The following is a 23,245-nucleotide window of genomic DNA, read 5'->3' on the forward strand; positions in this document are numbered from 1 at the left end:
AGAAGGCAATTGGTGACCTCTACAACAATTGTGCCACTGTTCTGATTTTTGTGGCTCATAGGGTTTATGACTGGGTGAGATCCATCAGCCTACACAACACCTCCCAACACTTTAGAAGCTAGCCAGCAGGGAGAAAGCTGCCAGCTCAGTTCCAGCTTGTTTGCTCAGCATCTTACAACTGAGGTACAATACAATCCCATCCTTCAGTTCTGGTGGTCAACCGAGACGACCAACAAAAGCCTCCACTGTTTGGAGGGCCTCTGGGGCCTCACAGACCAACTCCTAAGGGTGCCTTCTACACCACTCTCATGGAAGGGAGAAAGGGAAATCCATTAAAATAAAAACATATTTTGATTCATAAATGTTCAAAACTGGCTTCCCTGGAAGGCAATGGTGATCAAGTGTGTGCAGTTACTGCACGCGCCACAGAAAGAGTGCACAGACATGCTACACTGGAGACTCAAAAGCCATCATGGGCCTTGCTAGTAGTCACATTATGCTTCAAAAGGGCAAAAAGCTTACTTAAGTTCTGGTGGGAGGAAGAGGTAGACTCTCTTGATTTACATGCTTGTGCATTCCTAGAAAAGTCAGTAACAGAGCCAAAATCCTACTTGTGTTTTTCTTTCCCAAGCTGCTGGAGCCAGTATTTTCTCTATACCTTCAGAAGCATTTAGCTCCATTGTCTTATTCCATAGATTCTGATGGTTTCATTGTTATTTTTCTGGATAAATTGAAATTTCATTTTATTTCTGTGGTTAGTTTTATCAACTCAATATAAACCTAGACATATCTAAGAAGGAATCAAAACTAAGGAATTTCCTCCATTAGATTGTCCTTTGGGCCTGTCTATGGGCATTTTTTTAAATTAATGATTTACGTGGGAGGGCCCAGCCCTATGGGTAGTGAATCTCCTGGGCAGATTATTCTGTGCGGCCCAAGAAAGCTACTTAACAAGCAATGAAGAACAAACTAGTAATCAGTACTTTTCCATGGTGTCTGCCTCAGTTCTTACCCCCAGATTTCTGCTTGGGTTCCTGCCCTGACTTTTCTCAATGATGGACTGTGATGCGGATGTGTAAGCTCAACAAACCCATTTCTCCTAAAGTTGTTTTTGCTCATGGTGTTTATCACAGCAACAGAAAACAAACATTTTTGAGATTTCATCTTACCCCAGTTAGAATGGCTAAAAGAAAATAAATACTGGAAAGAAGGTGGGGAAAGAGGACCCTTATTCACTTTTGGTGGAATTGCAAACTGGTGCAGTCACCCTGGAAAGCACTATGGATAATTCTCAAAAAGCTAAAAATATATCTATCATATGATACAGCTATACCACACCTGGGCATATGCCGGAAGACTCAATGTCTTACTCCACAGACACATGTTCAGCTGTGTTCTCGCTGTTCCATTCACAACAGTGAAATGGAAACAACCTGAATGCCCATCAGCTGATGAATGGATAATGGAAATAGTACATTTACACTACCTGTCAAGAAAAGTGAACTCACGAAGGTTACAGATAGTTGGATGGAGCTAGAAAGTATGATGTTGAGTGAGGCAACCTAGAGCTAAAAAGTCAAACACAGAATAATCTCTCTCATCTGAAGTTCCTAGCTACAAATCTTCAGATATTAGTATCTACCCCTGGAGTAACAGTAGAATCCAGCAAAGCAAAAAAGGGACCCCAGGGTTGTGGTAGGAAGGGGCTCTAGAAAGAGGAATAGAAGAATAAATAGTTGATATGGAAGTGGAAATGGGGAAAATGTGGGTGAGGCTTTATTTAACTGGGGAGGAGAACACAGAAGGAAAAGGAGTGAGGAGGTATAAACAACATGAAGGATGCTTGAAAAAGCCACATAGCAGTAGCTCCTTCCTAATGCTGCAGCCCTTTAGTACAGTTCCTCATGTTTTGGTGACCCCCAACCATAACATTATTTTCATTGCTACTTCATAACTGTAATTTTCTACTGTTGTAAATCATAATGTAAGTAACTGTGTTTTCCTCCAGTAGTCTTAGGCAACCCTTGTGAAAGGGCTATTTGACTCCCCAAAGGTGTTATGACCTTCACGTTGAGAATCACTGCTATAGAGCATCGTATTACTTTATATATGTCTAAAATTACATATAACACACGTGAGTCCTAACTTCATGCTAAATACTTATCTTTATACTCTCATTTATAAAGCTTCTCTTTGCAGCAGGCAAAGAAAATCATAGAAACTACAACTGGTCAAAATTCAGAGAATAACAGACCATGGGATGCCCAGCCTCAACTGATATATCTACAACACAACCCCTATACTTAAGGCTTGGAAAACATTTTGGAAGTGGGGGGAGGGGTTATAAGAGCCAGAGGACCAGGAAAACTGCTGAGATTGTGACTTCTAGAAATGATAGGGAAGCTATACCTATGAAATTTCAACAGTATAGTTACCTAAACAAAACCTGAACAAGGATGCTACCAATTGACATACCAACATGTATGGGGGGAAAATCTCATGGGGCTCCATCCTTAGATAAAGTCATTTAATGACTGGTGAGAGGGCGGAAACATCTGCAGGGGTAAACATCCTAACTGGATATCTAATACCAACTGGTCAGTCCTGAAACCATCTACATAGACGCAACACTTAGCAGACTCAGCAGGTTGCATGTATGTATGCATGTATGCATGTTGTATGTATGACATGCATGCATTTATTTTTGTGTGTCTGTATAAAACCATAACAACAAAAGAAAAGGAGGCTAGGGATTTGAAATAATGTGAGGGCATGGGAGGTGTTAGATGAAGGAGAGGAAGCTGGGGGGATAATTATATCTTAATTCCAAATAAAGAAAGCCAACTAAGCAAGGCATGATGACATAGGCATGGTGGCATGGTGGTATCATGATATGCCTTTAAGCTCAGCACTCTGGATAGGAAGAATGGGGGAGGGCATATGGATTTACACTTTGTGTTCAGGTGTTTAACTCAGATGTTTCTCCTAACTCCATTGCAAGAGGAACATGGAACCTGGACCAGGTCGCATGATTAACTCACATCAATCATGCAAGACTGTCACAATTAATTCAGACCAACTTTAGCTTTTGTTGGGGTATTTTATCTCAGCAACAGAAAAGGAAATGAGGACATAAGGTCCCCAGTTTCTCAACTGTGACATATGAGATGGATAGCCTTTCCCACAGCAGACTGTCAATCACACAGTTTCCATGACAAACACAACTCAGTCAGGCAGTGATGATACAGGCATACAAGGTGGGTGGTATGCAAAACAGCTTCTGTCTGCCAAGACCTTAAGCATTAGGTAAGAAGAAAAGACAGTGACTCAACCAGAGGGTCTTTCTTTCAAATTGTTACTAAGTATGTTACACCAGAGCCAGTGGCCTCAAAATAAAATGTGATTTGCTCCCTACTAAGAGTAACCTATTAAGTATGATATGTTGTATGGTGGAATGCAATGGAGCTTTTCCAATAATAAAGCTTATTGTAGAAATTACTGGCTGTGACTCATGAGTTTCTTACTCAGGGTGATGAAGAATTCTGACCTATGACTAAACTGTGATGTGACAACCACCGCCATCAAACGCAATTCACCATCACTGAGTACTTCCATTCCTTGTTTTCTAAGTACAGCATGGATTCTGTTACTTCACACCCAGAGCATGTGATATTTGCTGTTATTATTCACATCTCCCTGGTTAAAAAAAAAAAAGATAACTAGAGATATTCAGTTTACCCACCAAGGTCTCAAAGGTGGTAATAGTCAAAACCAGAAATCAAACAAGAACTTTAGATTCCAGGCTGGGGACTTAAAGCAGTGGTAGTTATATGTATTCCTAGCATGTAAAAGGCTCCAAGTTTGATTCAGCCCTACAAAAATCAATTGATCACTCACTTGATCCATCAATTTCGGCTTCAAACACCAGACTCTTAACTGCTATATCAGAACTCTCCCAGTGGAAGCAGGGCTGGGCTAACTAACTACAATGACTGAAGCAAGGCCAGTTTTAGACACTCCATCAAGCAGAAGACATTTGGTTCTCCTAGGCCCAGCTGACAAGATCGTTTCCTGTAACTGGATCAAGAGGTGGAAGTAGCATCCCGATTCCCAGTGGAGAAGGTGAAGATGGACGTTCCCAACACACTGGTCTGGACCACCCATTCCATTCTCCTGCACATCTTCAAACTGCTATACTTACAGACCAAGACTAGCTAGTTCCATCTGTCCACTAATATTGATGAAAGCATTATTTGAAAAGAAATATAACATTCAATTTTAGGCATGGAAAGATCAAATAAATTACATCATAGTGAAGGAAGGAATTTGTTCCACCGTGGAAAAAGCGACACAGGGTAGAACAATTATAGCGTGCTCAAGTGCTAAACAACTTTCCAGCAGATACATTGTTTGAAGATACTTTATTAAGATTAAAAAAAAAAAACTTTGTTACATTTATCTATAAATCCACCATAGGCCAAAGGAACAATAAATAAAAATCTGTATCTTTAGGGACATTTTGACTCCATAGTTTTGTAAATCTGAGTTTACATGTTTGCTCATTTTAAATCACTATAGTTTAGGTACACTCAATGATTACATAGTGCCAGGAATGTCAGCCTTATGGACGCCAAGTTTCCATATTACTCGGCGAAAACGTAGTTATTGTTTCAATTTTATCTCTTTACTTTTAGACCACTCTAACTGGATGAGGAGAAAAGCATTCCACACTAGGTTCAATTTTAACTGTACGGACCAACACTGAAACTTTGCTTTTCTCTCTAACAGTGGCTGACACTCCATTTGTATTTTCATAACATTCTATCACCTATACTACCTAGAAGGACTCAAAATTTCCATTGCCCTTTACACACTCCACCCCAAAATGAAGAAAGGAGACAACAATCCCCAGATGAAGAAAAACAGTCTGTGAAGATCTCTCAGAGGAAGGAACAGAACGTGGGTTAAAGCAGTCACAGAATGTCCTATGCTGGCACACATTCCTTATCACTCTTGGTACAAAAATTTGCTTTATGAGAAGTGTAGGCATTGCCCGCTGGCTGAAATATTCCACCAAAACCAACTCTTTAAGACTTGTGCTTCTAGACGGGCCACACAGGTTATTGGCTTCAGAACAGGAGTCTGCTAGCCATCCTATGTTAAAACTGCATGGCTTATTGTTTAATTAATACACACATGGACTGTGGTCATTAGTCCACCGATCTGAATGTTGGGTGTAAATGAACAGTGAGGTCACTAGAGCACTTTCTGTTTCGGCTTCTCACAGTAATTTGACATGTCTTCAGGAAAGTTAGCAACAGATACTATTAAACAGCAGTGGACACCTAACATGCATGTGGGCCTACCTGCCAAAAGGTCAAATATTTACACGGAATGTTGACCTTGTTTATAAAACTACTACTTTAAATTATGGTATCTTTACATACAATTTATTTTATGAATAGCATTATTTGATAACTAAAAAAATATGCCTTTCAAATATTTCACAAATATATAAAATTTCCCTACATTTCATTTTTCTTTAAACATGACATTTAAACTCTCTACAAAGCAACAAAAATAACTTTTGTATGAAAGTCATAGATGTGAAGATTTTTCTATTGACTGAATCACACTGCTCCCTGGGATGGCTCTCTGAACTGGGGACATTTGTAATATTTCGAATTATTCACTTGCTGGAGACCTAAAGCATCAAAGAAGAAAGAGCAGTGTCATCTAAACTTTTAAAAATCTATCTTCCTTCAGAATAGGTTGAGATGGAATCCAGCCAATGTTAACCATTTTGGTGACAAAGAGTTAACACAATATAGGTTTCTAAAACACACTGCGGCACAATTTAAATGTGTGGTGATTACACAATACAGAAACATGATCACTTTTTCCTTAACTGTACTCTCATATGTGTGCTACATATTTTAGAATACTTGTCTCATTCTTATAATTCGCTGAGAAATTCCAAAGCAAGAGAAGAAAACATTTTGACTCCAGCAGTATCTTCTGAAAAGTAACAGATTAAAACAGAAGGTGCTTTGTAACCACTACTTGCCCTAAGATACCCCCACTCTTACTAAACCACAAGGAAAGGTTTTTGTCTACATCTATAATATTATTTAAATCTATTTCCAAGCCTGTTGCAGTGGCATGTACCCGTATATGGGAGGCTGAGGCAAAGGAGGGCTGAGTTCAAAGCCAGTGTAGACAGCACAGTGAGACTCTCAACTTAAAAAAAAAAAGAAGAATCCAATTTTCCCATATAGCATATTTGCAGCATCTCTGATATGTACTCCAAAGGATTTCCTAAGCTATAATATGTGAACTACTCCCTCAAGAAAAGAAATGGAGTTTCTCCTCTGTGTTTAAAAGTGCACACTAAGAACATACTTTGTGTACAGGAGCAGTAAGAGGAGGGGTCTTATTTCCAGCTCAGTTAAATCTGTGGGGTGCCCAAGGCTGCTAAGTCCATGCTGTCAGCCACAAGCATGCAAAGTGAAGGGCACTGAGCACAGGTGGGCATGGACATTGCTACATACTGCCTCACAACAGAGACAGAACTAGATTAAAGACAACCAGGAAATTCAAATTTCTGCTAAGAATATAGCACTTTTTGACTTTTAGATTGTACAGTCATATGCTTTAAATAAGGCCATAAAAGATATAAACAAAACTGAATTAAAATTTTATCAAGACTTTACATCTATGACAGTGATACGGATTTTAAAATATCCTACCAAAAACATGGTAGCTGACCTAATCATGCACTCCATAAAAAAGACAATTATGGAAATTTCCTGAGTTATGAATGTAACCAGCTCACAGGAACCCAATGGGTATCAGTCTCTAATTTGTCAAATGTTGTTTTTAGCTCATTGAATGCCACAGTGAGATCATCATTTACTATGATTTTGTCAAAAAGATGGCCATATTGACTTTCCATTATCTGTGCTGATTTAATCATTTCTTGAAAGTCTTCTTCCTATAAAAACAAGGATTGACAAATTAAGTAACCAGGCAATTGTGTCATTTCACATCAATAGAAATGTTTTACAACTTTACCTGAAGCTGTGATGTGTTCCGACTTTTAACCAAGCCCAGATCAAAATCATCTTTCCTATCACTACTTTCTCAGGGGTTTTAACTGCTAACACCAGCCGTAACTGGACTCCCTGCAGGGTCATCACTAATGAACCAACACAAGAGCACATCACCATTAGCACAGGTATCAGAGCTGCTGCTGACTCCCCATGCATACATAATGCTGTACTTCGTTGTTGATGCGTTTTCTTTTGTTCATCTGGTGACACTGGGAGTGAAGACAGACTTTTGTGCCAGCTAGGCAGCCCTGAAACGGTGGTTAGTGCTACTGCTGTGGATAATGGTTGGAGACAAGAGTCTTGCTCTGTTGACCATGCTGGTTTCAAATATGGCAGGCAGAAAAGAATGACCTCTAACTATCAATTCTCCTCCTGCCGCATTTGGAGTGCTATGGACTACAGGGTGCGTTACCATATCCAGCTCTACAAAGTACAATGTCGATTCATAAAACCATGAAGAGTTCACAATGCCATCGTTCAAAATGCACACACCAAAGCACAACTGCCTTTGGAGAGTTCTGGATCACAACTTCAACGAAAGTACTGTGTGCAAGCATTTCAGTGTTGCTTAAGCATAAGCATCATGACACCCACCGTGAAGGGCTTTGCGGTCCCTTGGTCATCCCTGCTTGAAATAATCTTCGCATTTTTTCTTGTCTCTCTCAAACGCTCTATCGATGGAGGCTTTATAAATATCACATAGGGTTTGAACTCCTGTGTCCTTAAATGCTTCACTGTCTGCAACACAGAAAAGATTTTCTTTTCATATTTCTTCATAATCTCATACATTCTGGATTTTCTAAGGAGAAAATTTTTTAAAATGATTCTTCAATGTCAGAAGGTTATTATTCAATAAGTTCTTGACAATGTAACTGAAAAGCAGCTAGAGAATGCAACTTTCACTTTAAACATTTGAAATTAACCATCACTACTTTGGAAGACAGTGGCTAAAACCACCAGAAAACTAGGTTCTAGACCCAAGCTTCTAAAAGACGTGATGAGGCTGGTGACTTCCTGTCTCTAGTTGTCCATTTCTTTCTCTGTTAGAAGCTGGAGTCTGCGCAGTCTCTGCTCTCCATGAGGTCTGCCAGCACCTCCCCACCCATATCAAGCGTCTTGTTTTGTTTTGAGACAGGGTCCTACTATGCAGCCTGGGACTGTATAGGACTGCATAGGAGCCTGCCTGGGATTCCTAAAACTCTTGCCTCAGTTTCCTGAGTGCTGGATTACAGGTATGTACCAACACACGTGGGTTGTTTTTATTTTTTATGTTTTAATCTTCTCTCATACAATACATCCGAACCACAGTTTCCCATCCCAGCTCCCCTCTCCCCCACTGCCCATCTCCCCAGATCTACTCCTACTTCATTTCCCTTCAGAAAAAAGCAGGCCTCCCAGGGATATCAACAGAGCAGGGCATAACAAAATGCAGTAAGACCAGGCACAAACCCTCATCTCAAGGCTGGGAGAGGCAACCCAGTGGGAAGAAAACCATCCCACTAGCTGGCCAAAGAGTCAGAGACACCCCCACACCTCCTATTAGGAGTCCCACAAAAACACCCAGCCACACAACTGTAACATATATACAGAGGACCTAGCATAGACCCATGCAGGCTTGTGAAAGGCTTCAGCCTCTGAGCCCTGATGATCCCTGCTTAGTTGATTCTGTGGGCTGTGTTCTCCTGAGGGGTCCTCGACCCTGCTGGCTCCCACGATTCACACCTGGGTTTTTAAGTGTTGACGTCTGCAGACTGAACTATAGTCAAGGGTAACTGGCAGAAGGGCCAGAACTGATATTATTGATCTCTACATGAGGGCCTCTCCAGAGTCTGAATATTTCAGACATCCCACTGTGAGGTTAAGTAGATGGACTCTATGTGTTAAAAGAGAGAGAGAGAGAGAGATGGTGAGGATGAAGGGGGGATGGCAGAGTTGGGAAGGCACAGAGGTGCTGGTGAAAATGCACTTGATGAGTCTGGAGTAAGGAGGTCCAGTACATCGGCAGGGAGTTCAAACCAAGCAAGAATGCCTCCACTTCTTCCTGGTGCCTGGACAGAAGGCAGCTTCCAAGTTGATGCTAAGGATTCTATAATTCTAGCTTCTCCATCCCTAAGAGGTGTGGAAGTACTGTAATTGGGAGGCTAAGCATCCCAGAGCACCACCATCGTTAGAAGGAGAATCTTTGGGTAATGCTGGGCTTGGGTACCAATCAGAGGATGAGTTGTATGACATAAGGAATTGAACGTTTTCACCCACTGGCCTTCTTAGTTCAAAGTGCTCACAAGAGCACCTGGGTGATGCACAAGGTCCCTCTGTGGCATCTCAGACAAGACATTACTGAACAGTGCCTCATAGCTCTGCTGGGCTTTAAATATCTACATTGTGTACAAGATCAAATTAGAGCAAGAGAACAATGATGTAAAATGCCACTGTCAGATTATAAACACTGAGAATAAGGCATAACACAAAGCATGCTATATACGCAACATTTTTAAAAGATCCTAAATGAACATGTAATAGCCAGCGAACATGAGTGAATAAAAACTAGAAACTGACCTCAGGGCTTCTTTCCCTCTTATTTCCTAATAACATCAGGCCTTTATTTTTCTTAACCAACCTACATGTAAGTGAGAAGACTTCATGTGAAGCTCATCCTGAGATGCTGCAGGAGGCTCACAGGAAACTGCATGCTTTGTTTACTTACATGAGGCTGGACATCCAGCAGACAAACTTTGTTCTTAGCTAGGACAGAGCGAACGGAGTCTATACTTGTACCATAGTAGTTGTTTTTATATTCACCATACTCAATGAACCTGTAGAAAATTAAACACTCATCAGAATGGTTTGTGAATATGAAAAAAAGCAGGTGGCAAGTTATACTTCATAGGCAAAAGATATTTTTTGCTGAACATGTAAAAATTTTCTTTGCTGTATTTAATAAAATAAACAGAGCCAAGCATTTCAGCAAATGTCAATTTAAAAAAAATCTTCCACATTTTCAAATCAGTAACACTTGCTTGTATTACACTTAAGCCCAAAAAAGTACTTTGGTTCAGCAGAGCGTTAATGTTTTCCATCACCCCCTTTCAGAACTAATGCAATGCAATAAAACAGTGAATAAGCCAAACAATAGAAACTACTGGAATTTCACTGCACACTACAGAGTCCCAGAGCTGGGCACTGGAGCCACAGGAGCTGGGAGGTGGCTAATGGAACCAGGGCAGCGATTATGTGCTATAAAAACACACTCAGAGGGCCAAACTTGAAGAAAGCATTTTGATGTTCCAATAAAATCCCACAATACTGCGTGAAAACACACCCTACTTCTGACGCCCTGAGTAGCCACACCTCAGCAATGGAAAAGTGGGGGCGGGTGGAGTAGGAGCCAGCTGGAGAAGACAGTGTGGGCAACATGGCAGCTTTACTCCGATGTGCCGATGCCAGACGAAGGTGTGCTGAAGAAGATTGCAGAGCAAGCCTATCATATAGCTGGCCATTAATTTTTAAAATAAAGTCCTACCCAAGTTACATGTTAAGATTCAATTACTGCACTGGAAAAAAAAAAAAAGTCATGGAAACATACTGGGAAGTTTCCCGCATGCTTCAAAATAATTCCTATAGGTTTAGCTGAACAGAAATGTAGTAACTCACGGTACTTAAAAAAAAAAAAAGTAGATGTGAACATCAGTAATTGCTAACTGAACTACTACTTTTTAAGGGCCTCAAATAGTACTGTAATAAGTGAAATGCATTTCAAATGGAAGGGAACCCTAGGCTATTTAAAACTCGATATATAGGCACCAGCTTAAGAACAATAGTAATAGAAAAAAAATCAACATAAATTCCACATACTTGTTATTTTGTACATCTGTCTCAAACAGATGCTTGGAAATGAAAATGTATTCCACACCATCACTCTCTTGGCTTCTTCTTGCTCTAGTGGTGTCTGTAATTTGATAGAAAAGGAGTTGAGAAAAGTCTATGTCAGTGACCTTAAAGAATTAAAAAGAAATTGAGTACATTAAGTTAGTTTCCTACACGAGATTTAAAAACATATAGAAAAAAGGGTGAATTAGCCGCTAACATACAATGGAGTATAAATTCAGACTTTTCCACTGTCGTTACAATGTTCAGACTGAAGATCTACGTGCTCCATGGGTTTGATCATTACTCAAATCTTTAAAGAAGCTTTAATATGAGTAGATACATAAACGCCGTCGTCCGTGCAGAGTTTAACCCACTCCCCAGGAAATCACCTTTCTTTTGCAGATAACTTGCTTATTTTGTCGTGTGTGAACTTTCTTTGCTAAAGTGAGCATACTGCTGACTGTGCGGAGGGCTGAGCCTTCTTTGCACAACGCGCAGCACATACCTTCAGTGTTCTGTTTTACTAACTGAATGAAATCAAATACCGCCGTGTGTTCTTTACCACTCCCGCCAAGTCATCAACAACAGTGTCTTGCAACTTTTTGCCAATGTTGCCTACTTATTTGTGAGTGAATGATAAGGGAACAGAAAATGCAGGATCGTGGACAAACAATGACAGAACACAATGCTTTCCCATGTGGACACACACATGAAACCCACCACAACCTTAACCCGGCTGCTCTTACAATCAAGAGCCCTGGACACCTGACCATTATCTAAGAACCTTAAAAATACACTTACACAAGATACTGGTCTCTCACATACTCATGCTTCTTCTAGTGAAGCTAAATGTAACTGACTAAACTGTGGGGAGAAATGGCTTTTAATAGAGGAGGTTCCCCTATCCCAGAGAAAAGACTCCCCCAGATCACCCCATGGACGAGGAGCTAGACATGAGGCAGCTAAGAAGGACTAAGGCTCCATCTTGGGAGCTGTGTCAATGTGGTACCCCATGGTGAAACCCAAGCTAGACACATGGATGCTGAGAACAAAGAGCAGTTTGACAGTGGCAAGGTTGACAGTGGCCATTCAGTCCTGATTGGACAGCACACAGCAAGATCGGCAGCTAACAGGCAGAAATCAGAGATGGGCGGTGGACTCCACCAGCCCTACCTGGATGAGCAGCATGTAACAGAGCCTGATTATCGACCTTGCTGGGCTGCGGGGACACACACACAGCACATGAGCCCTCCACTGGCTTTGACTCAATGTGCTCCAAGAATTAGCCAATCTCAATAGAAGGCATGCCAGTCTGTGCTCAGTTCCTGCCCCAGTCCTATGGAAAGCCTCAGGCAGGCAGCTCCAGGGTTTCTTCTGCCTGGGAACCCCTTGGGCCCGTGGGGATTGCTTTCATTTTTCCTTACGTTTTCTAAGCAAAGGCTGCTTTCACTACACCCACTCCCACTTGTCTGTGTCTTTAATCTTCACTGGTGTGACGCAGCAACCTTCAGAGCCACCATCCCAGTTAACTTTGGGAGACCCCTGAGTTCTAGCACCTGAGTCCCCAGGCAGGTGAACCTGGGTTGAAAATGGCCCTGTCATCAAAAAGCAAACAAACCAACCAACCAACAGCCCAAACCTTCTCAGCAGAACCCACAGGGTGGTTTAAGAGTGTGACAGGAACCCCAAAGTGGGGAAAGCACAGGGGGGAATACGTTAATTCTCTTTAGAAACCAACATTGGTCTAAGAATAACTTCTGCCCTTCTGCAGACGGCTTAGATTCAAACCAGCAGAATTTGTTTTAGGAAGTCAGTACGGGGCCTGGAGAGATGGCTCAGTAGTTAAGAGCTGCTCTTCCAGAGGTCCTTAGTTCAATTCCCAGCAACCACATGGTGGCTCACATCATCTGTAATGGGATCTAATGCCCTCTTCTGGCCTGTAGGGACACATGCAGATGGAGTACCATATACATAAAACTAATAAGTCTTTAAAAGTTAAAAAAAAGAAGTGAGTCTGATTAGAATATACAGATCTTAGTCTAACCTCTGAGTAATGGGGTGGCGCACACGCACACACACACACACACACACACACACACACACACATCATACACATACATACATCACACACACACATCATACACATACACACACCATACACACACAGATACAGATACATACACACACACACACACACCACATGTAGCAAAGGCTTAGAGTATTTGACTGAGACATGCATTATGTACACAAGCCTCATATTCATCTTTGAGCCAGGATACTATTTCTTCCTAATTCAATAAGATATAAATGCTTTAAAGTAAAAGTTATGTGGTCAGATAGATAGGTTTCTTTTTTAATTAAAAGGTTGTTTTTTGTTTTTGGTGTGGGGTGTGTGCGTGCACCATGATGTGGCCAAAGAACAGCCTAGGGCATCATTATTTAGACAAGGTCTCTCCCTAAACCTAGAACTTACCAAGTAGAGCTATGCTGGCTAGCCAGAGAGCTGCAGGGATCCACCTGTTTCTGCCTCCCTATCACAGGAGTAGAGACACATGCCACCATTTGTGGCTTTTTTTTACATTGTGTTGTGATGACTGAAGTCAAGACACCCTACTTACAAGATGAGCATTTCCCTGGCAGAGTCATTACCCCAACCAGTCTTGTAATTTCTAAAATTAGCCATCCTCCTACTTACTTGTTCAAGGGAAACAAAAACCTATGTTGTTTTAAATTCTTGTGCACAAAGTTCACCATAATGCTGTATTAGTTAATAGTCAACAGTGGAGGTGGTGGAGGAAGCCCAGTATCCACCATCAGGTGAACACGCAGACAGACTATAGTATTTTCATGCCAAACAATGCCACTTAAGAATTGCTGCTGTTTGAGATTGTGAGTATAGGGCAAACTCATGCTAACCTAAACAACAACAACAACAACAAGCCAACCAAACAAAAAAGCCTGTGCAAAGACAAATAATTGGTTTTCACTGTGTGATTCAACTCAGAATGCTGAGGATTCTGATGAGTCCCCAGTGATGAGTGCAGAGCAGCATCTGACGGGCTGGGGAGCAGCCCAGCCCAGGCACGGGCATTTCTGAAATGGAATTCCTCATTATGCCTGTGATAATACATGCACATGTGCAGACAGAGGCTGAAAAAGGACTATGCCCATTTCACATATATCAATTCTATCTTTTAATAATGTTTAACAGAAAACTGTTAACTGGGAAAAGTAATTTTTTAAAAATCGTTAACATTTTATTTACTTATTTATTGCATGGGGATGGGTGTGGAGGTCAAAGGACAACCTGCTGGAGTTGTTTCCCTCCTCCCACCACGAAGGTCGTTTTGGGATCAAACTCAGGTCCTCAGGCTGGGTAGCAGGCTCCTTTACCTGGATACGCCATTGTGCCAGCACAAAGCAGTGAACTTTTAAGGGCAAATAATTCAGTTATGTTCCAAATCCTAATTCTCTTTACCAAGCCAGCAAATATATTTTAATACAAGGCTCCTTCAACAGTTTCTCACTCCTCCCCATGGAACACCAAGAACTAGTGCTGTTCTTAATGGAATGTCACAGTCTTTCCAAAAATTAAGGACTGATAAATTTTATTCCATCATGAAAACAAGCAACACATTTTACCGTAGGCAATTATTTTGTTGAGTGTGTATTACAGGATACATATTCAAGAATAAAAATAATATTTAAATGAGTACTTTTTCTGCTTTGGAAATAGGCCTAAATTCATTTATTATTTTTGCTGCTGATATTTGTTAGTGCTCCTTCACCAAATAGTGAACTAAAAAACAAAACAAAGAAACAAAAAAACCCACAACATTGGAAGTCAAAACTGAGACTTTTCTCTACATTAACTTGCTGGTAATAAGAAAAGACTGTGTTTGTCTAACTTTAAAAGCTTTACTGAGCATGGACAGCACACATGTAGGGATCATTTCCCTAATATACAGAGCCCCCTGAACCTACACACACCAAATTAGACACTTTCAGAAGTACACCAGCTAGTAGGTGAGCAAGACATCCAAGACACTGAGGCCAGCTCCCAGAGTTAGCCATGGCTCCTGTTCCTTTACTGAGAAGAATTTCAGGGCTAAGTGTAAGTCTCCAACTCAGTAACAAGGGATAATGCTAAAGGAAGCCCTCACAGTGTCTGTGAGAAGATTACAAGGGCTGTCCTGTTCTAGAAAAACTCAAGTGAGGTATCCTCAGACAGTGAAGTCTTCTAGAACATGGGTAGTTTGAGCTCTATGAGAACACTGATCCTTGCCTATATGGGAAACTTCAGAAAATGAAGAAGTGTTGGCGACGATGGAAGGTGTTCAAAGCCCGGACTAAGGATTTGGAATCTACAGATCCAAATGTATTAGCCATCTACTGCAGAACCTTCTGTTAGCGATGTTTTAGCTGTTAGAGCCCAAGAATAACAGCACTTACTAGATTTAGTATCTTTTTAAAGTACTGTCACATGCTGCATGGTGACATCATGCATTATGGAATGCACACTTGACAGTAGCCTCACAGATGATCTGGTGACAGTCTTGACAGCTTAGTTACACTAAGTCCAAATGATAAAACTGCACAAGGACACATTTTTCAAGATGAGTACTTTCAGTAAAACATGGGCCTGCTGTTTTAAGTGGAAAAATGATATATTTGAAAGTAGTTATAAAAACAGTACAGACTCGTGCCACACCCTGGCCCCTCAGCTTCCTCCAGTAATATTGACACAATTGTAACACAGCATTGAAACCAAGAAGTCAAATGTCAATGAATTATAATTAGTTGAACTACAGGAGTTCTATCTAACATTTAAAAACCAGACTAGGATATAGGAAAGTTTATATACAAGTCTTATATGAATGTGTGCCAATATTGTGTGTGTGTGTGTGTGTGTGTGTGTGTGTGTGTGTGTGTGTGTGTGTATTACAAAGACTAATGAAATCCCAAAGATGAGCATAACCATATGATCAGGGTTCAAATGCAAAGCAGAGCACTCCCAGCCTCATGAACTCCACTTGAGCTGCCTTCCTAGCCCATCTCCACAGGTTCTCTGACAGCACACACTACAGTTGCTGCACACTTAATACAGTCTCTCTCTTTTGGACCTGTTTTCTTCTGATACAGCAAGAACACATGCTAGCTTTAGAAGGAGCACAGGTTAAATATGTAAGACTGGAAACACCAAAGAGTATAAAGAGGGCTTGCAGCTGGATATAAGATGACCAAGCTGACCTGATATGAAGAAGGGCAGGATCTGGGGAAATGGCAAAGTTACCGTCACCAGGTGCACTGGCTTCCTGCACTCTCATGAGCCTCCCTCCACCAAGAAGCACATAGAGGTCAGCTTTCTGCATATCTTTGCTTCTAATGCAGCTATCCGTAGCAGAGGAAATGGTAAGGTCAGCTTCTAAGAAGGCCCTATTTGTCCTAGAAAGAAGACAGTCCCAGGTCATCTTGCAGGCAGGGAGGTAAATATGAGGCAACCACAAACAACTATAGGTATATCTTGATAGCCGTGGTAAGAGCTGACTCCCTGGAGACAATAAAGGGAAATGGTCCATACTGGCATTGCAAGCTGGTCATGTAAACATGAAGAGGAAGCATAGTGTGACTAATGTGTAGAAGACCTGGCTAAGGCCAGAGACCAGTGATGCCTGCAAGGTCAGTGAGCTGCAACGCTGCCAGGGGCTACTGGCTAGCAGATAGCCAAAGACATGAGCTAACAGAGTTATCACCCTAACTGGGCAGGCAGCCCGAGTGTAGCGTGTTTGCATCTCCCTGGGTTGCGCTAAGGGAACATGCACAGTTATGTGGGGCTCCCTAAGTGGCGTGGCCCACGACATACTCAGAGAATTAACCAATCTTAACAGGAATCATCTCATTCTTGCCCATTTTATGCTATAAGCCCAAAGGCTCTAGGCCAGTAACTCAGTGGCTTTTCCTCTCTGGGGGTCTCCTTCTCCTCTCCAGAGTTTCCTCTAGTTCCCTCATAAAAACAAACAAACAAACAAAAAGCATGTTCTTGCTTTCTCTTGGTTCTCCTTAATACAAATTTGTTTCTGCTTTGCTTACTTCCGTGTGTCTATGTCTTTAGTAACACTGACAGACAATGAACTCAAGAGCTACTGACTGGGGTTGTCTTCTAGTGACTACTGAATGTCTGGCACTCTACTTCCCCAGATCACATACAGATGGGCTGAGACACTCCAGTGCTCTCAAAGATCTGCATCACTCTTCCTCAGTCTACTCTTGATGGAATCAAGCCATAGTATAGGCAGTCACAGAGTGTTATCCCTATGCATTCTAGGCATCCATGCAAATAAGCTGTGATTTACCTATCTACTCATTACTGGTGGCATCTGGGTAGCTTTCAGCTTGGGACGCTTATAAAAAATGTTTCTAAGAACATCAGAGTACTTGTCTTTTGTTGCCAGCACACACATTTCCATTGGGTGTGAAATTAAATTTGTGGCTTCTATGGTATTTGTGTAGTTTTATTGTACTTAGTTATCTAAAGTGTTGACTTGAGTTCCCATCAATGCACAGAAGTTACACAGCTCCACATCTCTTACAATCTAATGACTCTAATGGCTATTTAACATATGTTTTAGAAAAGAACATTACAGAAGTGTACATCAAACAGAATACTATGATCATCAAAACAGAAAATTTTCTCTAAAATTCCAGGGTCTGCTCAAAGTATCTTGCAAAGCAATACAACCTGAAACTGCAAATCTGATCTTCAAGCATATTCCTCTGGAATTAACTAGGACACTGAGCCGCTGCTCCAGCTATACATGCCTGACACCACAAATACTTTAGGTACTTGCTGTAGACACACAACTAACTTAGTAGGCCTTCTCCTATGAGCCTGAGGGAGATCTTACCAGGCCTGGGAAACACTCTACATAGGATTCTTTGGCATTAACATGTGTAAAACCAAATCCATGCTGGAAGTAACAATAATGATGGACTCTTTGGTAAGTCCAAACCCTAGAACTTTCTTGATATTGTCTTGATAGGATCTTAGTGTCTGGTTAATCTGAGGCCCAAGTGCTTTGTTTTGGAATTCTCAACAACACTGCAACTATCACAGCAGGCTGTATCTGGTACACAGTACTTACCCTCAAAGGAAACTAAGTTTTTCTATCTACTGGGCTGCAGCAGTTTGAAAGGACAGCGCTACACAGAAGAGAATGAGAAGCGTCATGCCTCGAACCTGAAGTGTCCCCATAGGCCTATGTTCTGTGTTCCACAGCTGGCAGGACTATTTTTGGAGGTTCTGGAGCCTTCAGGGGTAGGGCCTGACCAGTGGAAGTAGATTATTAGGGACAGGCCTTTGAAAGTATAGGCTGGCCTCCAGTTCTGGCCTTGCTCTATGCTTCCTGGTTCTCTATCGAGTGCATAGTCTCAGCCACACATGACCACGGCCATGCCTTCCCCACCAGGATGGAATCAATTCCTTTGCTCTGAGGCTGGTACTATGTTCACACTGAACAAAAGTAATCAACTCGAGAAGTGATGTCATAAAACCTGATTCCAAGTACAAGTGAAGCATCCTTTCTACCCACTTCCTCCTCTGTGATCTGTTTTGCGATGCTGCATGGAGTTATAGAAATCAGGACATATGAAGGGGCTGACACAGCAGGGGAGTGACAAACCTGTTTTGAACCGTCTAGGTTCCTCCCACTATTATGCACCTGATAAGGTTAGCAACTGTTTGGTGAAATTTTCTAATTATCTGTACACTGGAATTCAACATCTGTAAGAGGAGGGAATTAAAAGAAGAAGAAGAAAACAACAACCTGCATCATTCCACATGTTTACTTTCATCTTGGTTGTTGAAAACCAGAAGTCCCCTTACTTACAGCTAAAAGTGATTACAAACAGTAATTTGGAAAAATGTAGTAACAAGAAGTAACTGGAGGTAGCAGAACACTATAATTTAAAAATACAGTTGAACTCTTCCAAAACTGGAGAACATTGCTAAAGGCAATATACAAATGATTTTTTTAAATGCAGCACTAAAACCACTTGAAAAAGCCAACATTTCAATTTGGCCTTTCAGACAGCTTTCTAACATCAACATATTAAGTAGTCAAATGGCATTTATTCTGGAGATCAAAATGTTTCAAGTATCATATTTCATTTGTAAAAATGCATATGAAAACCATTTTTATAAAAATAGATCTAATTCTGTGTACCCAAAAGAAGCCTACCATGTTTGGTCTATTAAGCTATGGAAAGCCTATTTAAAATGCTACCTGCCAATTACTACATATAAAAAGTAATTGAGAAACATTGGTGCTATGAGAAGTCTCCACTGGCTCTCTGTGGTTTGGTCCTTTCTAATCATAAAACTGGTGAAAAACTAGAAAACACTAGCACTTAGCTGGGGAAACAGAACAATAAGACTTTTATTTAGAAGATAATTTGTAACTATAGGTTGGTGTCATCTATGCATTAAAAGTTGCCATAAAAATCTCAAATAGGTAAGCTGAAATAAAGACATAACCCATCAATAATCTGTGGAGTATGGGGAAAATCCTTGAGTCTCTGGTGCTCCAGTTCCTTCTCTATATGTGATGTCACTGTGTACTGCTCAGGGATGAGGGTGGGCTAGAGAGGAAATGTTGAGAACAGTAACCAGCACCACACAAGCTCCCTAAGCCATTAACAACCATTGCTAATGTCCCCAGAGAGCCACTGTGCACTAGAGGACTCACGGGGCACTGTCACACCATAGTGCTGCGTGTCACTGATCAACAGCTTCCGTTTCAGCTCGTTCAGGCCGACCCCGACGGGACCTGAAAAAGAAGGCAGAGAGATTGAGAACAGTGGTCTAATCCTTCATTCCAAGCAAATGGTCCATTTCTAGCTAAGCTGTACATATTAAAAGAACTGGGTTTCTAGAGTTACTTCAGAATAGTTTATACACCTACCTTTTTTTTTTTTTTTTCTGGAAAACTTAAAATAAAACGTACTTGAGAATACCTTAGATATTACCAAGCAATCCATATACAACAGCCTAAAAGATATTTACCTACAAATCATACTGTACAGTCCTGAGTGATCACTTCATTTTAAAAATATGTTTAGATTTCAGTAAAAGAAAATCATTGGCCTTGACTTAATTTTGGATAAAAATTCAATTATGCATTTTAAATGTGCAAGCCATGTTCATGCTGAGCTGTGTCATGACACCCTACCGTACAGAATTTCAGACAACCCCAAGCATCCAAAAGCTGCCACAGGCCTTACACATTTAAATCAGCCAAAGGCACAGACACAGAACATATGCTGAGCAAGGCAAATGGCACGTGCTGTGACCAAGAAAGATGGCAGACACACATCGCATTTCATGAAAACGACTGGTCAGTGAAGATATTGGGGCTAAATAAAAACCACCCAAAGAGTGGTTGTGAACACTAGCCTGAAATCGAAAGTCATAAAGGTATCAGCCTCAGGGTTGGCATTCCTTCCCCATCTTAAACCTCAGACAGCTTGTGGTTAGGTCTATGGATGAACTGTAGAGAGAAGCAGACAGAGCACCTACCTGAGGCCAGCCTGCCCCGAGCTAGCTCCCTACTTGCTTCTATCTAAACTTCTCCTCCTGTGATGCTAGAGAAGGTGACCCTGCCCCAGTAAGGTCAAGTGCACCCTCAGTCTGAGTCACAAAGCTCCCTTTCTTGGGAGAAGGGGCGAGAACTCAGTACAGCCCAGGAATACAGACTTTGCATTCCTCTATCTTCCCCTTTCTCATCATCTGTGGGCCAGAGGATCCCAGGGAAAGGACCGTGAGGGACTTGCAGGCACACAGAGCTGAGGCCAGCCAAGTGGGCACTGTGAGTGAAGGGAGGCAAAGGGGCAGGACTGGGGACCATGCTTTCCTTCCCCAGTGGTACTCCTAGCCCCCACCTTGTCCCGCTACTGCCTTCTACCTTTCCTACATGTCTGTCTGGAGCCTGTTTCTCTGTCAATGCCCCTTTGTTCCCTAAGACTCCATGAGAACTCAATGATATGCTCAAGTGGTGTTCACTGTTACAAAAACTTACAAGGACATACAGTTCCCCTCTCCAAATGGATATGCTTCCCTAGCAATAGCATAACAAGGAAATAAAAAGGAATGCAATTTCTGACAATATAATTTGCATTTCAGTATATATGCACTAGGCATGACCAGAAGAAAAACATGTGACAAAGTCAGATGTCTGCACCCACTCAGGAATTCAGATTTAAGGGCTCAAGAGCCATCGTGTACAAACAAGTACTGAAACAAGGCCCCTGGGTACAGACAGACACCAGAATTTGGATAAAAACCATGACCAGGTTTACCAGAACACGAAGTGTCATGGATCTGCCACTGAGACGTTCTCCCTAAAGTTATGTTAAATGCTTGGATGGCAGCGGATGTGACTGGATCATAAGGACTCAGCTTGATCAATGGCTGAATGGTAGAGCCAAGTGAGAAGGCATGCCTTGACCTTGCAGCCTTTCTCAGATTCGTTCTTCTTGCTCACCATGCTATGAGCAGCATCCTCCCCAGTACCCCCAATGCCCTTCCACTCTGGCACTTCCGCATTGCCAGGAGCCCCAAAGCAATGGAGTCAGCTGACCACAGCTAGAGCCTCTGAAACCATGAGCTCAGATCAACCTTTACTCCTTTAAGCCACTTGCTCAAGTGTTTTGCTAGAGTGGCAAAGGTGACTGTCATAAGGAGAAAGAGGGAGGGGACCTCCCCTGAAGTGGGGCAGCAGGTCAAGCGAATCAAAGTGAAATAATACAGATGACCAGGCCTGATCTAAGGGCAGCATGAGAACGTGAACCCGAGTGATGGAAGTGTATCCAAGACCACAGAAAGCTGGCTTCCAGCCACCCCCTAACTTTGGGTTATGTACCAAGTTCATGGGTTTCCTACACTTTGCCACTTCAAAAGACCTACCCCCCTAATTATACATGCTTGCTTACTTGCCTTGATCCTCTAACAGACTGTGAGGTCCGTGAATACAAAGACATCTCCTGCCTCATTCACCTACTATTTCCACAGATGGCAAATTATAGGCACTTAAGTGTCTGTTTGGTGTTACTGGAGCAAGAGCCCAGGGTCCCACATGTGCCAGGCAGGTGTGCTCCCAGTGTGCCACATCCTTAGGGCCCAGATCATTTGTTTACATTTCACGCAATGTGTGCTATCATGGGGTAGAACGGAAGTGAACTACAAGCATGGGGGTTGAGGTTAAAAGGCATTTGCACCTAGGTCACCTGGATGTGGTGGTCAGCTCAGACATTCAAGGACACGTACTGAATGTGACTTTTAATCTTCAGCAAAAGCAGTGAGTTATGAAGTGAGTTTCAGGAAGGAACTCTAGTTCCCTGCATCCTGCCAAGGTTCACAATTCACTAAGGAGGAGAGAGCTGAGATTCCTGTGTAAATGTCCACAAGGCAAAAGCCTGACTAGGAAGACAGATCTCTATGGTGAGTGACAAGCAGATAGGCACTTACTGACGGTGTGACTGAAACCGCAGGGAGGCTGTGCATTCTATAAGGCAGAAAAAAATAAAGAATATAATCTTAAAAAAAAAAAAAAAAAGGAAATGAGTGTTTCAATGGAATACCATTGTATGTATTTTCCGTGTACAGATGAAGTGAACCCAGTTACTTATTCCCCCAAGTATGCTAAATACTAGAACATAGAGGGCCCTGCTCCAGGAAAGAAGATGGTGGGGATCTGTGTTTTTCATAGATCTCAGTCCTGAAGCTCTTCCTAGAATGAGAGACTCTTTGAGGGGAAACAGAACTCTCTTTATTTCATATACTACCCAAATCACAAGCAAACGAACTCAGAACAAACACATACCCTTCAGCCTCCAAAACCAATGATTTCTTTTAGCTCAAGAGAAAAGACTAGGTGTCTGGCTTAGTACGGAATGCTATGCCAAGCCCAGGAGGTCACGCTGACACTCACTTTCAGTTCCATATGACAACTATGGACCTCACCCTCAACCTCACAAACCAATTCTAGCCACCCAGTCGTGAAGTCACTTACTCATACCAGGAATGACCAGAGGAAAGGATTTTGTCTGAATTTCCTGAGATTTAGATTATTCTAGATCATAATCTGCAAAGGTAGACACAGTCTCATAAAAAGCCCAAAGGACAGAATTTCAAATCACTTATTACAAAACTGCTCATCGGACGCATGCACACAAGGCAGCTTCCTTGTGGGGCCCCTGCTCATTTTGCACCC

At 41.8% G+C, this 23,245-nt stretch overlaps 1 protein-coding gene across 4 annotated transcripts in view; it reads right to left on the reverse strand.

Moving 5' to 3' along the window:
• Window positions 1-5,495: 5,495 nt before the first annotated feature.
• The window catches only part of Mpp7 (membrane palmitoylated protein 7), a 217,419-nt gene continuing 199,669 nt past the window's right edge, over window positions 5,496-23,245 (reverse strand). For 3 of the 4 annotated variants that reach the window (XM_036188122.1, XM_036188121.1, XM_036188120.1), the window contains 5 exons: window positions 19,724-19,804; window positions 10,965-11,058; window positions 9,817-9,925; window positions 7,707-7,850; window positions 5,496-6,994 (listed from right to left, as the gene is read on the reverse strand). In XM_036188122.1, the coding sequence (XP_036044015.1) occupies window positions 6,815-6,994; window positions 7,707-7,850; window positions 9,817-9,925; window positions 10,965-11,058; window positions 19,724-19,804 (608 nt within the window). In that variant the 3' untranslated portion in view covers window positions 5,496-6,814. The remainder of the gene's footprint in view (window positions 6,995-7,706; window positions 7,851-9,816; window positions 9,926-10,964; window positions 11,059-19,723; window positions 19,805-23,245) is intronic. The other variant, XM_036188123.1, reaches the window with a different exon arrangement.

The sequence above is a fragment of the Onychomys torridus genome, chromosome 5 (assembly GCF_903995425.1).
Source record: "Onychomys torridus chromosome 5, mOncTor1.1, whole genome shotgun sequence".
Taxonomy (NCBI): Eukaryota; Metazoa; Chordata; class Mammalia; order Rodentia; family Cricetidae; genus Onychomys; species Onychomys torridus.